This window comes from Caloenas nicobarica, chromosome 11 (genome assembly GCF_036013445.1).
Source record: "Caloenas nicobarica isolate bCalNic1 chromosome 11, bCalNic1.hap1, whole genome shotgun sequence".
In the NCBI taxonomy this organism is placed as follows: domain Eukaryota; kingdom Metazoa; phylum Chordata; class Aves; order Columbiformes; family Columbidae; genus Caloenas; species Caloenas nicobarica.
Genome location: NC_088255.1, coordinates 6120878 through 6135990, shown reverse-complemented (window position 1 = coordinate 6135990; position 15113 = coordinate 6120878). Strand labels below are relative to the sequence as shown.

The window sequence follows — 15113 nt, the reverse complement described above, 5'->3', positions numbered from 1 at the left end:
CCGGGGGTGCTGGGGCACAGCTGCCCACAGGCCCGCCGCTGTGTCCCCATCCTTCCCCGGGGCTGAGCACACCGGTCTCATGGAGCAGCACGCCACGGACTCTCGTTAGACACCGTTTTTGAGGGAACGGCGTTGTTTCTCGGGAGGGAAAAGCTGCAGCTCACCGCCCGCCTCGCACCTCCCTGCCCACTCTTAACATGGCCGCCTCACCCGCTTCCAAAATGGCCGCCGCAGCGCTGCGGGGCGCTCGCACCATAGAGACGTGCGGCCGTCCGCTCTGCGCGCCATCACGGCGTCCTCTCTATGGCAGCGGGGAGCCGTCGGCATCTCTATGGCAGCGGCGGCCGCGCTGCCGGGCGGGCGGGTCCCGGCGGCCGCCAGGCGCTGAGCGGGCCCGGGCGGCGGGAGGATGCCCCTGGCTGCCTACCGCTTCCTCCGAGCCGTGGGGAAGGGCAGCTACGGGGAGGTGAGCCTGGTGCGGCACCAGCAGGACAGCAAGCAGGTACCGAGGGCCTGGTGCGGGGGGGCGGCCGGGCCTGGTGCGGGGGGGCGGCCGGGCCTGGTGCGGGGGCGCGGCCGGGCCTGGTGCGGGGGCGCGGCCGGTGTCGGGGGCCGGTGTCGGGGGCCGGTGTCGGGGGCCGGTGTCGGGGGCCGGTGTCGGGGGCCGGTGTCGGGGGCCGGTGTCGGGGGCCGGTGTCGGGGGCCGGTGTCGGGGGCCGGTGTCGGGCTGCGGCTGTGAGCAGGAGCCGGCGCTGAGGTGCGGCCGCGGCCACACGAGCTGGGCTTGCCCGTCCAGGTGTTCCTGTTGTCTCCCTTGTCTCTGAAGGCTTCTATTAAAGGTGTGGAGGAGACTATTTTTATTTTTTTTTTAACACCTTTTAATCTCAAAAAAAATCCCCCCCCCCCCCCCCCCCCCCCGCCAAATCCTCACTTTAAAAAAATTTAACTAAAACTCCTTATTGTTTTGTCAAATGTGTAATGCCTTGTTTTGGAGAGGAAAGCCCAGCTTTGGTAGCCCTTCGGGCGACAGGAAAACACAGCCGCTCTTGTCAGCGTGAAGCAGAGAAGGTTGCTCCTGGCTCGTGGTCTCTTTAAGACATACACGTGTGATGGGGATGAAAATGACAGCAAGGATGGAAAAAACAGCTTCTGGCATTGGCTGGTGTTGGCATCAGCTCTGCTGGAGGGAGACGGGCCTGGTGTTTGCTGGATCGACTGGGGCAGGACCTGGCAAAGTTTTGGTTATGTCAGAGTTGAAGTGTGGGCGTTTGGGTTCTTTGCCTTTTTGTCAGAAGTTTGAAATAGTCTGTATTGCCTGGTCAAAGCAGATGTATTTGGTAGGAAAGGCGGGAGGGTAAAGCAAAGGGGACGCGGCACACCCACAGAGCAGCACCGCAGAAACCCGGGGATGAGCCTTGTGCCCGGGGTTTGGCTGGATGTGCTGGGAGGGCTGTTTGTGCGCGGTGCTGTCAGAGCCTGTGTCCCGTGCTGGGGAAGGCAGGGGAGCGGCTGGAACCCGGGGCTGGATCCCTCTGACCCGCGGGTTCGGGGGCTGTGATGGCAGCACTCGTTCCCTCCAGGCCACTCACCGCGGTGCATAGTCCAATGTCCCCAGAGCGTTGCCATCCTCATCGTCCTAAAAGCAAACAGTGCATTGAGTGACTTTCAACCCTATACAGGTCCTTGGATTTCACCTCTGTCGTGCTGCTGATCGCGAACATTTGCAATAGCCTTGCTTCCTTATCGTTGTTATTTTGTCTTAAATATTTGATGCGTTGTACTGTGTCTTATCTTTTGCCAACTTTTATGAACTTTGTTCTGTAGCAGGAAGATCAGGATTTTTTGTTGTGTTTTGGCATAGTGCTACATGTTCTGTGAAAGAAATTATATTTTATTTAAGCATATGTGCTGTGAACTGCTCATTTTTTGTTTTGTTTTGTTTTTGCAAAGGTCAAGTGGCTCCAAGTGTTTAAAGCAAAAAACACCCCCGATTTGTACACAATGTGGTATCAAATAATGCAGAAGAGCATTACAGTAGACTTCATGGGAATCTTGCCACGATAACATGCTCATTAAACCAAATATAACCAATGCCAGGTTTAAAGTTAGACTATATGCATACTTTTCGCATTTTAGTAGTATATCATCTAAAGACAAATGCTGATATAAAGCTGAAAGCTTTGTCACATCGAACACAGTAGTTATAGCATTTCTATTTTATTTTAAACTTAGATGATGCTGTACATGATTCCTTTTGTTATATTCCTCTTGGGAGCTGTACGTTGTCGCAGGTTGTAAGAACTGAGGAGCTTGTCTAACATCCAGCAGATTTCTGAAATGCAAAATCATGAGGTACTGTTGTTTTCTGCATAATTGGTTCCCCTGGTATATGGATGGCAGTCTTCCTCAACACTAATTAGTGAGTTGGACTAAATTAATACGGCCAGCCTGGGGAGCAGACACCCTTTGCAATTGCCAAGGGCACTGAAATTGAGTAAGTAATTTTTTTCGTGTGTGTGTTTCCATTTAAAAGCTCTCAGGTAAGAGTGGGGTCAGGTGTATAACCATGGCATGATTGTTCTGTGGAAAGCTGAAGCCCTAAAAGTGAGGACCACAAAGTTTATACCAGTTCAGACCTAAATATTGGTGCTGTGTATGACGAATGTGTGCTATGGATTTTATTGTCTCATCAGCAGCCTCAATTATATTTTTGCCAAAACCTGAAATTCCTTACAAATATATTTGATGTAGTGTATATTAGGAAAGTAAATAATAGCTTTCATCTGTAGTTTTAAAAAATTCTAAACCCATCTTAATACAGAATAAAAGAAATTTGGGATTGAGCATAAGACCTTTTCATTCTTTCAGTATGACCAAAAGTCTCTACTGCCCTGTAATAAGTGATTAATAAGTTTAAGCCTGCATATGCAGAAGCTCATAAATGCAACAGATCGTTAATATGGTTATCTGGTATTTTTAAGGCAAGTTTTAAAAAAATCAAATTACATCTGCTTTCAGGTTTTTGAGAAAGTATTTTTTCAATGTGCCCCTGACTGTACCAACTCTCCAACTGCATCTCTACTCACTCCGTTTCTTCTCCTGATGGAAGCTTTTTCCTATTCTCCTGTGCTTCACTGTTTCGTAGACTTTTTGTACAAAGTAATTAGTCCCAGGTCAGTTCTGCCTGGAGGTTCTTTTGCCAGATGCAAGTTCTTTAAGAAAAGAATGAACAGACCTGAAAAGCTCAGCAGCATTGTTTCGCGCCTTCAGAAATTCAGCTGTGTTAGATGTTTCTTGTGAATATGAAAATGAAGAATTTGTAATCTAAACCTTGGAACTGATATTTTAATAACTTTTTTTGATTTTCAAATGTATGATCTATGTTCATCAAAGTTGCGAGATGTTATTTCTTGAGTTCCTCTTTTTTTTACAAAGAACATATGTTTCGTTTTTGAAGAAGCAAAAGGGAAAGTCCACTTTTACTTAAAATGTAAAGAGTTAAGCTTGGTTTTTCTAGCAGAGAACAGCAAAATCGTCTAGCCAGATGACTTTTATCATAGACATCCGTTTAAATTTTTTGCATATGACTGCATACTTTCTTTAATGTTATTACACTTTTAAGGTATACTGGAAGTAAGTTGAAATGGCCCATTTTGAGAGTGTGATGCACAAACAGGTATTTCAGGCTTAAGAAATGATAGACACACATTTAAAATGGGGGGCAAGAGGGAAAGATGAATGTGAATATTAGTCAAAAATCCACAAAACACCACAAAATTCTTGTGCAGAGTTTTACCAGGTAGATTAATATAATAGCCACACCTGTTCAATTTTTACAACATAACAGTAGAAGTGTTGTATAACTGCTAGACAAATTGCAATCTCTGTACAGAATAATGCATGGAGATTTCAAATACTTCATTTCCCTTAGTTTCGGGGAATTTCCCAGGGCTTGTGCGTAGTTACTTTGTCTCTCATATCTTGCAATTTCTTTTACAGTATGTCATCAAAAAGTTAAACCTCAAAAACGCTTCCAGCCGAGAGAGGAAAGCAGCAGAACAAGAAGCGCAGTTGTTATCCCAATTGAAACACCCGAATATAGTCACCTACAGAGAGTCCTGGCAGGGGGAGGATGGGCTCCTATACATTGTCATGGGCTTCTGCGAGGGAGGAGATCTGTACCACAAACTTAAAGAGCAGAAGGGCAAACTTTTGCCTGAGAATCAGGTGGTGGAGTGGTTCGTCCAGATTGCCATGGCACTGCAGGTAAAATAAAGTGTAAATTAGTCACCTTCAGATATAAATCTAATTTGTCTCTTTCTGCATGTAAAAATTCCACAGTTGGTGTACAGATTTTGAATTCCAGATTGGCTGGGGTAGTATCTATGTTTATTAGTACATTAAAAATTCACAGGTCGTTGCAGTCCAGTTAACTTACTGTTTTAGGTAAGAAATTGCTATCATATTTTATGGCTACACCTCTATCACAGTAGACAGTGGTAACCTCCAGGGTGTTTGTAGTTCTGGTCTGAAATGCTTCTCTGGTTTGAAAGTTTAGATAAAATTTACAAAATGTAGGTTTGGTGTGGTGGTGTTGGTTTTTTTTGTGTGTGTGTGTGCATGTGGCGGGTTTTTTTAAGCTTATTTCAAAAGGATTTTGTGTTCTGTGGTTTTGCTGGTGTGTTTTAATGGCAAATTTAGACTACTAATTCATCACTTCTGTTAAATCTTCTCTCAGTCTGTTGAACTTCAGTATTTGGAGGTTATCAAACTTGAAAACCAACCAGATATGCATGTTAACACTAAGAAATTGTACAGAAAATTGTATTTTCAAGCTGCCCGTCGTGGCCAGTCATACACAAGTCTACAGTACTGCCTGTTCTTGTTTATTGTGAGACTGATTTCCTATCCCTATTTACATAAAGCTCACATGGGGTTTTCAAATGAAATTTTATACTGAAGACTAAGAAATGACTGTCAAGAAATGGAGGCAGCAGAAAGTAAACTAAAGTCTGAGTCTTAACTTTACATTTTTATTTCCTCTTTTGTGCTGGCTTGTTCGAGCCGCACAGGGTGATTTCACGAAAGCAGTGCCAGGTTCTGGATTCGTGTCTATATCAGTCACTCGTAATGTTAATTCACTACTATTCTTTAGCAGGGGCGCTCCTGACTTTGACAGCAATGTTTGTGTCTTTTCTGCACTCCTATTTTCCCTCTTTGACTTAAGTAATATGATTTTACTTTTCAGTGTATAAGAACCAATTAGAAGTTACTTAACTCTATTTATGTGTGTGTTTGTTTGTTTCCTCCAGTATTTGCATGAAAAGCATATTCTGCACAGAGATCTTAAAACTCAAAATGTTTTTCTGACACGAACAAATATAATCAAAGTGGGTGACCTGGGAATAGCCAGAGTGTTGGAAAACCAGTACGACATGGCCAGCACCCTCATAGGGACGCCGTACTACATGAGCCCGGAACTCTTTTCCCACAAACCCTACAACTACAAGGTAGAGTATGGGAATGCAAATGTCGCTTCTGTTTTGTTAGGCAACTTATTTTGTTTGTCTGAGAACTTTATAATCTCATGTATTGTATTTAATTTCATATCGCTTCTGACTCTTTTAAATGTCCCCAAAGACCAAACAAAAATTAGGGGAGAGACTTGCAGGGGCCTTTGTTTCTGGAACTGTGTTTGCTGCAGTAGGTGGGAATTCATAGTGTACGGTAAGTTCTCACAGCCAAGGCATTCGGCAGGCTGCCCGTACCTATCGCAGCACGCCAGTGTAAACAGAAATACCAGTCTCTGTTAGATAGCCGTATTTTCGAAATTGATGATAAAACAGACAGGAAGCTTTATACTCAAAAGTCTGTATTAGACATGACAGCAGCATAAAAAAAAAAAGGAGAGTAGAGAAATAAGCAGCGTTGCTGTGAATTTAAAATATAACAAAGTAAAGCAAACGTGCTCTTGTATACCTGTTCAGCTCTTGCTGCAAACCCCATTGCACCACAAATATGAGTAAGACCTGAGGGGAAACTGATCTTCCAATGAAAAATCAAGAGATTTTCATTTGCCAGTTAGAATCGATATTGTACTTAAAAAGAAAACAAACAAAAACCCCTACAAACAGCAACTTTCTACACTTCTTTTCAGAAAAATACGGTGATATTTGGAAGAAAATAATTCAGTTGATCAAAATCACAAATAAGAGTGAGACTGAAGCTAAAAGTTTGCAATGGAGTTTGGTCTTAATTAGTTTACTGTCATTAAAGGCTTCTTTGAAAGCAGGTGACTAAGTCTGGAGATAAAACTTCTACAATGAATAAAAAGTTCACAGAACTTTTTTTTTCCCCCCTTTTTCAGTCTGATGTTTGGGCATTAGGTTGCTGCGTTTATGAAATGGCTACACTGAAACATGCCTTTAATGCTAAAGACATGAACTCTTTGGTTTATCGAATTATTGAAGGAAAGGTAAAAGCTTTAAAATTTTTTTATCTGTGCTTAGACTTTCTGTCTAGAATTTGAGATTATGTTTTCCAATCAAATATTGCATGGAGTTAAAAATATTTTGCATGTTATGTACATCATCACATATGTTGTAAGACCAGTATTTCATGGTGGTATATGATGTAATATCAGACCCAGGGAATTACTCATTTGTAGGTATTTTACAGTTTCTTGCTACCCTTTTGTGTAACTAGTATGCTGGTTAATTTGCTTCTGGTTTAAATATTGTGCAAAGAACTAAATCACTATTCCTGTGAGGCCATTTTCCTCTTAGGTAACGCTAGCTTACTTAACTGTCTGTCTTGCTTTGGCAAATAACAGAGTTAACATGGATTTATTCTATACAAATTTTTAAGCCTATTCACAGAACTTTAACTGCAGATATTAAGAAATTACGAACAGTTCTTAGACAAAACACGATTTCTGTATTCTGTTTGATGTTAAGCACTTGGGTAACTTTAAGCATATGAACAATGCTACTGTTTTTAATGCAAAGTATGTAGTGCCTATTAACAAATACATTAAATAATATCAGACTTATCTTTTGTTTTACAGTTGCCACCCATGCCAAAGGATTACAGCCCACAGTTGGTAGAAATAATACGAACTATGCTCAGTAAAAAACCCGAGGAAAGACCTAGTGTGAAAAGCATACTACGACAGCCTTACATCAAGCACCAAATTTCTTTGTTTTTGGAAGCCACAAAGGCGTAAGATATTTTCATTTCAGTGATTCTGTTCAAAATATTCATGTTACTTGTGGTCTTTGTTTTAGAACTTTTCCTATTTTTTGTAGCAGGAGAAAATTTGGTCTGTTATGTTCAGTTCCAAAGCATGTGAGCACATGAGTTTCTTTAGATTCATTGGGAAATGGAGAGAGAACGGGAACTAGTTTTTCTTGCAAATGCAGAATAAGGCCGTGCAATGGTTAGGATTGCACAGTTTATTCAGAGTTAAAAAAAAGAAAAAAATAGCACCAGTATTTTCAAGGAAGTGATAGGAAATATAATATACATCTTTCCATATGGTTCTTTGAAGCCATTTATCAGCTGAGAGTTGTGACATCAAGTTCCTTCTGATATTCACTGATAAAATTATTTTTCTTTGTCAGGTTTAGTCAATTATTTTTGTGTCTCCAAATAGGACTGATCTTGGTGCTGTGCAGAGCAAGTGTAGGTTTCTGGCAGAGTCTGAATGGTGTTTTTAAACTCCTTTGATGGAGATTAAAATGATTATGTTGTGCACAGTCTGTTGAAAAAGCCCAGTATCTTATACTCTCTGTATGTAAGCTGTTTAGTGGAGTGGATTTTCTTTTTTAATTAGTATAATCTAAGGAAACATCTTAACATTTTGGTGATGGTGATTGAATGAATAACTTATTTTCTTTACAGGAAAGCAGCCAGGAGTCATAAGAAAACAGTGAATTCTAAATCTAAAGATCCTTGTCCTGTGGTCTCAATAAAGGACGAATCTCATAGCAGGAATGTTCAACACCAAAACTACTGCTTTGAGCAAGCCAGGAATTACGAAGTTGTGAGATATATACATATGTATTTTTAAACACTTTTTCTACAAAAAATCTCTGTTGTGTAAGAAGTGCCTTGAGCATTCGTGATAACATAAATCTGATTTTTAGCAATGTGTAAAATTTGTATTAAGGAAGGAGTGGAAGTAAATAAAGAGCTGTGGATCAGTAAAACTAATTGCAATATCTTAACTATAAGATGTTAACTAAACAACATGCAGTTTTTCATTTGTAGGTCACTCAGAGTATTGCAGGTCAAATATTTATTCAAATATTTGATGACAAGTGGTAATAATTTTTAAATATATGGTTTTGATTGCAAAAAAGTAATTGTAGTTACAACCAAAAATTGTTTATTGTTGGAATTCTTTCCAATGGTTAGAACAAACCTTTTAATGCTTAATCTTGTGCATGTTTTTTATTTTCTGTAATGAGTCTGCTAGTCTGGGTTTAAGCTTTCAGTGCTGAAATACTGAATGTATATGGTATAGTAGATCTTAACTTGGTATTTGGCAATACAACTTTACTTTCATGGTCCTGCTGAAAAGTAGGTGTAGTGCGTGTGTATAAACCAATGTCTGAAATAGGTCATTTGCAAATGCAGCCTATATTTTTTTTCAAATGTGGGTTGCTGCTTTTTTGAGGCTCTTAATCTGTAATTGATCATAATTTCATTGCCGTTTATGTACTCTGGTATGTTGATGGCTTTCCTTCGGTGCTTAGAGTATTCTTTCATATGTGCATAATACCAAAAGGTAATTAAATTTTTTTGTTTTCCTTTTAATTCTAGAATGAAGAAGATTGCATCATCAAATATAAAGCCACCAAATTTTGCCCCTCGGAGAAAGCAGGTGTTGAGTTGGAAAGAAAACCAAGCAATAATGATTTGAACAACCTGGGAGACTCCTTAGTTACAGTTAGTGAAGTGAATATTGAAATCTTACCATCTGAAAATATGAAGTGTGGAAGTGAGAAGTGTGGCAGTGAGCATATTCCAGAGAATAATAAAGCAAAGTATTTAAATGTTCGAGGCAATTCTAAAATAACATCTGGTAGCCCACCATTTAAGGAAGATGGACTGCAACAAAGAGCAAAGCAAGCTGTTAAAGCTGAAAATGTTGAGTCTGAGCAGTCTTCTGTTGATGCTATCAAAGAAGATGGTGACACTTTGAAACTCCTGCAGCCTGTCTCAAAAAACCAAAAGCAAACTGACCTGGTAATACATTTATGTTTACATGAAATAGACTTTGAGATAGGTTTAACTAATGGCCAGCTCTTAACATTTAGAGAACTGCTGCACATGTTTTTCTGTCAAAATAGGATGCTACTGATGCAATTATTGAGATGCTTAAGTAGTTAGGAGCCTTGTGTTCAGATTTGCAAAGGCAACATGGTGAAGTAGTTTTAGGCTTGCATCTAGACGATAGAAATTCTGTGTTTTACAGGTAACAACAATTTTCTTTTCCAGCTGAGAGATGGTAAGAATAGTTTTGTAACCTCTTTGTTCTGTGTTCCAAGTAGGCCTGGCTAACCTCGACTTGGTCCTGAGTTGGATGGGGAACTAATAGGTGGTGATTGTATTTTCATTACATTTTGGTCTACAATGAGATTTTTGTACACACTTTCTAATGAGAAATCATTATATATTGTAGAGCTTGGATTCTACTGAAAAGCTGCTAGCACCGTTTGTTCCTGTTGTAATTCAAGTAAGTGTCCTTCTTTGAAGGTTTAGTATCTTTAAAACGCTGGTACAGCAAGTATTTTTTCTAACTGTCTATCAAGTAAGAGTTTTATTGTAGATGGAACTGTGATATGTTAAGGTGGATGCAGTCCAAATAGTAAAGTGGTGTGTGTGAATTTTTTTTAAGTGCGTATGTGTAAATCTGGAAATGGCATGTCTACGTTTAAAAAAATATACTTTTACTTATCAGGATGATGTCTGTCATCGAGCTTCAGGAGACGCTCAGGAAAAAATTGCCTCCCACTTGCAGCCTCATAGTTCTGTCAGTGAACCCTCTCTCTCCCGGCAGCGACGGCAGAAGAGAAGAGAGTTGGCTGAAGTCTGTTCAGAGAAGGTGCAGATACTAAAAAAATAATTATCCTCTTTTTTACTCTTTGAAAATGAGACCTATTTTTTAAAAAAGGGTGGGTTTAATGCTGTTTTTGTCTCATGTATCTGTATAACTACATGGGTAACAAAATGCAGAATGCTCAGGATGTCTTCTAGAAGCAGCCTGTGCAAATCCTTGAAAATCTTAATAACCCTTATAGGTGGGAGGTGGGTGAGCCAGGTGGGCGCAAAGAAACACAGTGAACTGTGGGCTTTGCCTTTGCTGTGCCACGGTCTTTCCTGGCAATTCGCATCAGGACTTCTCACTGTTTGTGACTGCAAAATACATAGCAGTACCTTTCCTGACTGTTGTGGGTAAGGCTACTTGTAGTGGGTAGTAGATGACTAGTACTTTAGAACAGATGTGTAATGGCTGCCCTGAGCTTACAGGTGCAAACTCGAGGAAGATAATCTTGGCATGGAAATAGAATAAGGCTCCTGTCAATGCTTCCACACTGAGCAGAGATTTCTTTGGGGAAGGGCACCAGCTATACAAGGACAGAGAAGAGGGTGATTGGTTTTCAGTGTGATATCCTGGTTTTCTTTTGGGTTTTGCTATTTGAGGGTGGGGACAGTTGTTGCAAAGGCATTGGCTGAAAAATAGTCTGGGGGGCAAGATGTAGGGGTGGAGAGAAGGGAAGTGGATGCAAGCAGAGGTGTGGAGAGGAAGGGATGAATTTGGGAGATGTGAAGAGGTTATGGTAGGATCCAAAACCTCTGGCATCCAGCCTTACTGTTGAAGAAAGTCTTCTGGATCGCAGAGTACTTTAACTTTTGTATTAAAAGTTATAAAATCTTGCCCCTTTCTCTTTCAAGTTCAGAGCAGCTGCTCCTCGGCTTTCACCTTTTCCTTCTGATGGGAACACAGCGACGACACAGAAGTGTGCAGAGCAGTGTGGTGCTGAAGTCTCTGAATCTGTAAATAGCAGCAAAACCAGCCAAGCTGCCATTTCAAAGGTTAGCACTGAATGTTGTGTCAGCTTATTTTTGTCTGAGCTATTTGTTGTCTGAGTATATGCACAGTGAGTAAAGAAACATGTAGAAGCTTCCTGCCTAATGGAAGTCTTGTCAAGCACCTGGTCAGTGTGGGATGAGAAGCTGGCTTGCTGAACCAGGGAGGGCAGAGAGGTCAGAATCTCCTTTTCTAGAGTGTATATTAGTCTCACTGGCCAAGACTGTTTCGTAGTAAATAATTAGCATTTGTTAGATGATCAGAAGGTCTACTGTAGTAGCTCTTTCTTCCATGTCAGTTGAAAAAGGGTTTTTTTGCTTTATAGGTGATTAGATAACAAAAACCACTGTGACAGTTGCTAATTAATATCAGATTAACTTTTTTTGAAGGAGCGGCCCTTGTCAGCAAGAGAACGAAGGAGGCTGAAACAGTCTCAGGAAGAGGTGTTTCCCTCTGGTAATTTTCATGTTTGCATGTTAACGTTCTAAGTATAAGTAGGCTGATAACTTCTTTATGAAGAAATTAGAACTTGCTGTCTCTTCTTCACTAACATCTTCAGAAAGATGCACTAAGGTTCTAGTTCTGTGTTAAGTAAAAATTTCTGTTAACATGTTTGTATTTTTCTACCCCTTATTCAGTTATGTTCAATTGTGTTTAGTGGTGACAACTTGTCTTTGAAATGCACGTGAAGTGCAGAATATACACCTTTCAGATAGAAGCTTCAGTGTTTTCTCTTAGCAGAATGCCTGCCTGCCTGTCTTCTGCCAGGTGATAGACTTTTTTTTGCATGAGCATGAAACTAATTCAAGATACATGCAGCTAAGTTGTAAATATTGTAAAAATGTCATCCTTCCAGTGATTCCAGCAAGACGAACATCAAATAGTGCAGTAGCTGAAGCAAAATCACATATGGAAAATCACGTTAAAGTTGCTCAGACCTCATCAGATCCCAGTATTTCTCAGGTAAACTGGGGTCACCTGCTTTTGAAATATTTAAATGTAGACACAATTTGGGAAGAAAATGATATTTTAAAAAACCCCAACTATGTGTGGAAGAAACACTCGGTCAATAAGAGTGCACAGTTCTTTGTAAATACTGCTTTATAAATCTGGGGTAGAGTATGGATCTCTAATCCACGTTTTTCTTGGGCTAGGTCAGTTCAACATTCAAGGCTCACTGTGCATTTTCACTCTTCTTGTCAGAGATGAAGACTAGGGATCTCTTACTGATTGTTATGGGCTCTCTAAATTAGTGTTTATTTTATTTTGGAAGGTACTTTGCATGTTTTACCTATCTGTGTATGTTTATAACTGATACCTAACTGCAAAAACTTCATCCGCATTTGCAAAGTGAGATTACATAAGGTTAGTACACACTAGTAGTATGTGCATATGCTAGTGATGTTTTTGCATATTTTGCTACGCGCTGAACACAAGACTAGAGACACAAGTGGTTAAAATCTTTGTGTATTTTAGGGAATGCTGGGAAGTTACTGAACTGATAAAAAATTATTTCAGTAGTATTTTTAGATGTGTATTAAAGACCAATAGACAGGCTAATAACTCGATAATATAGTTGGCTAAGAACTGACAGACATGCGTCTTTTAATTGTTTTTAAGAGCCACTTTGTTGAAGCATATATAGTGGTTAAAATGGTTAAAACTGCATGACTGAGATGTAATGCTACTCAAGTAAGCATTTCATAAAGTATGTTGATGATGTCCGGTCTATTAGCTTGTTTCTAAAACCAAAGGTTACACCTTTTAAATATTATCAAGCTGAGTCTGTAAAAATACGCTTGTTGAAAGGTTTTTTTCCATGTAAGAAAAACAATTCATACCAGATTGATAAATTACTTTCGGCTGTTAGAATTTTTGTCATTTATTACCTTTTCATTTAGAGAAAGAGAGAAGCCCATTGCCTGTCTGATGATGAGTTAAGCTCTTCCACAAGCTCTACAGATAAGTCTGATGGAGATTCCAAGGAGAAGTAAGCATTTTGTTTAATACTGTGCAAGAGTTTTGTTTAATACCATGCAAGAGTTTTCGCTGCTATATTGGACCTTGACTTGGAGCGGAAAAAATATGGCAGGAATTGCTTTCACACTCTGTCTCTACATAGTGAGTGTTTCAAGAAATATGTGATGCATAAAGAAAGCAAACTCTATTTAATTTTTGTCTCTCTGTAACTATAAACTTTCCATGCTGAACTTTTTGGGACATGTGATTGTGTACCTCTGGTTTTTGTCAACTAGCTTCCCAGGAAACCAGCCTTCCAACGTCAAAGCACATACACTGTCAGGATGCATTAAAAGCAGGACTTCAAAGGTGCCGATGTGCTTCCTTTCCACTGTGAACAAGGCTGAATTTATTTCTGATTTTGTCAGTGTAAACAACTTCAAAAAAAATATTTGTTGCATTACAACAGGTGCAGCTACACAGGTAGCAGTAGCCAATAGGGCTGTGAATTGTTGCGAGGTGAACGGGCTCAGAGCCTTTGTTAGGTGAAATACTGCTGATGTTCTAGTGATAAAACTGCACCCCGAGACATAATTTAACATGGAATACTTCGCAGGATGTCACTAAATTTACTGAAAGTCCTTTGAATGCAAGGTGGAAGTTGTATCACGAATGGTGACTGAGTTACATCTTATTTCTCCTCTACTAGTAAAAGCAACATGAATGAAATGAATGACTTGGTGCAGCTGATGACACGGACACTGAAAATGGACTCAAAAGAGAACTCCGAATACTGTGTAACCTCAAATCCAGCCCCAGAGTTTAAACTTCATAGAAAATATCGAGACACTTTGATTTTGCATGGAAAATCACCTGATGAATCAGAGGAATTAAAATTTGAAGAGATCCCTTCAGGTCTGTTTGTGTTATTGCTTTAAATGAAAGGTTGTCAGCTGCTAATAACCGAAGAAAAACTGCTAGTGGGCAACAGAAGACAATCCACTCTTACTTTGTCTCAAGTCCCAACAATGCTTATAGAAGTAAACATCTTTCTAAATAATTTTTGTGTGAAACTGCTCTAGTTGTGGTTTTCTTGCCAATGAAAGAAATGTGTGATCAATCCGTGTAATTTTAATTAAGAGAAAAAGCTGGTCTGCAATAAGATTTTTTTTTTTTTCCCGCATGTGACTTATGCTTAAAAGCTTCCAAAATGAATGGTTGCAGTTGAGTATTTCAAAATAAGATTTTTAAGACATTCAAAAGATTGGATAGCCGTGAAGCTTTGTGGATGATGGATAAAGCTGAAATTGTACACAAAGTGCACTGAACACAGCAGAGGTTTGTATGAGTATAGAAGTTCATCCTCACTGCAGAATTTGGGCAAGCTTATTTTTCCTACGGATACAAGTGCAAGAATTAAATCACTTTTCATATTTAAGGTCTGGTTTAGACCTTAAGTATGTATATGTATTTCAAAAAGCAAGCAAAAAAATGGTATTTGCTATGACTGTTCTTACTATGCAACGAATGCAAAAGCTGAGGGTAGGTTTCTGAAGTCTCAGACCTTCTTGTGCTTATTGTTTTAAGTGATAAAGATGGTACTTCTAACCAGTCGGGTGGTAGGCAAAGCAGTGGGAGAACACTGGATTTCACTCTGAGTTGATTCTGCATAGCTAAAGTAAAATACATTTCCAGAGTTTGTCTCTAAACAGGTATCACAGAATGTTGAAGGTACAAACTTCAGTGGTATTTTTCTATCCATTTTTCTCACTCTTAAGTATTATACAGTGAGATCCCCCAGCTACTTACATACTGCCATTTGGGATTACAGGGTTATTGCATTTCTAAGCTGACATTTATTTTAATTAGATCAGATATTTTATTTTCAGAAGGTGGTCCATCCTACAAAAGGAGTGTTGGTGATTGCAGTGATTAAAAGAGCAAGTTAGAGTTCTCAGTTCAGTTCCTAATGGAGCCTCCTCTTAAAAAATGACACTGTCTCTTGTTGGCAGCGTCAGCTGAGGAACAAAAGATTCAGAGGCTGTTGAGACAAATG

General features: G+C 39.8%; 1 protein-coding gene across 2 annotated transcripts in view; it reads left to right on the top strand.

Annotated features, from left to right (window-relative positions):
- The first annotated feature begins 318 nt into the window (after positions 1–318).
- Positions 319–15113, top strand: part of NEK4 (NIMA related kinase 4) — a 19129-nt gene continuing 4334 nt past the window's right edge. For both annotated transcript variants that reach the window (XM_065642309.1, XM_065642308.1), the window contains exons 1-14: positions 319–502; positions 4000–4266; positions 5313–5510; positions 6368–6475; positions 7067–7221; positions 7903–8044; positions 8827–9252; positions 9689–9742; positions 9968–10111; positions 10963–11103; positions 11488–11554; positions 11955–12061; positions 13000–13088; positions 13767–13972. In XM_065642309.1, the coding sequence (XP_065498381.1) occupies positions 410–502; positions 4000–4266; positions 5313–5510; positions 6368–6475; positions 7067–7221; positions 7903–8044; positions 8827–9252; positions 9689–9742; positions 9968–10111; positions 10963–11103; positions 11488–11554; positions 11955–12061; positions 13000–13088; positions 13767–13972 (2197 nt within the window). In that variant the 5' untranslated portion in view covers positions 319–409. The remainder of the gene's footprint in view (positions 503–3999; positions 4267–5312; positions 5511–6367; positions 6476–7066; positions 7222–7902; positions 8045–8826; positions 9253–9688; positions 9743–9967; positions 10112–10962; positions 11104–11487; positions 11555–11954; positions 12062–12999; positions 13089–13766; positions 13973–15113) is intronic.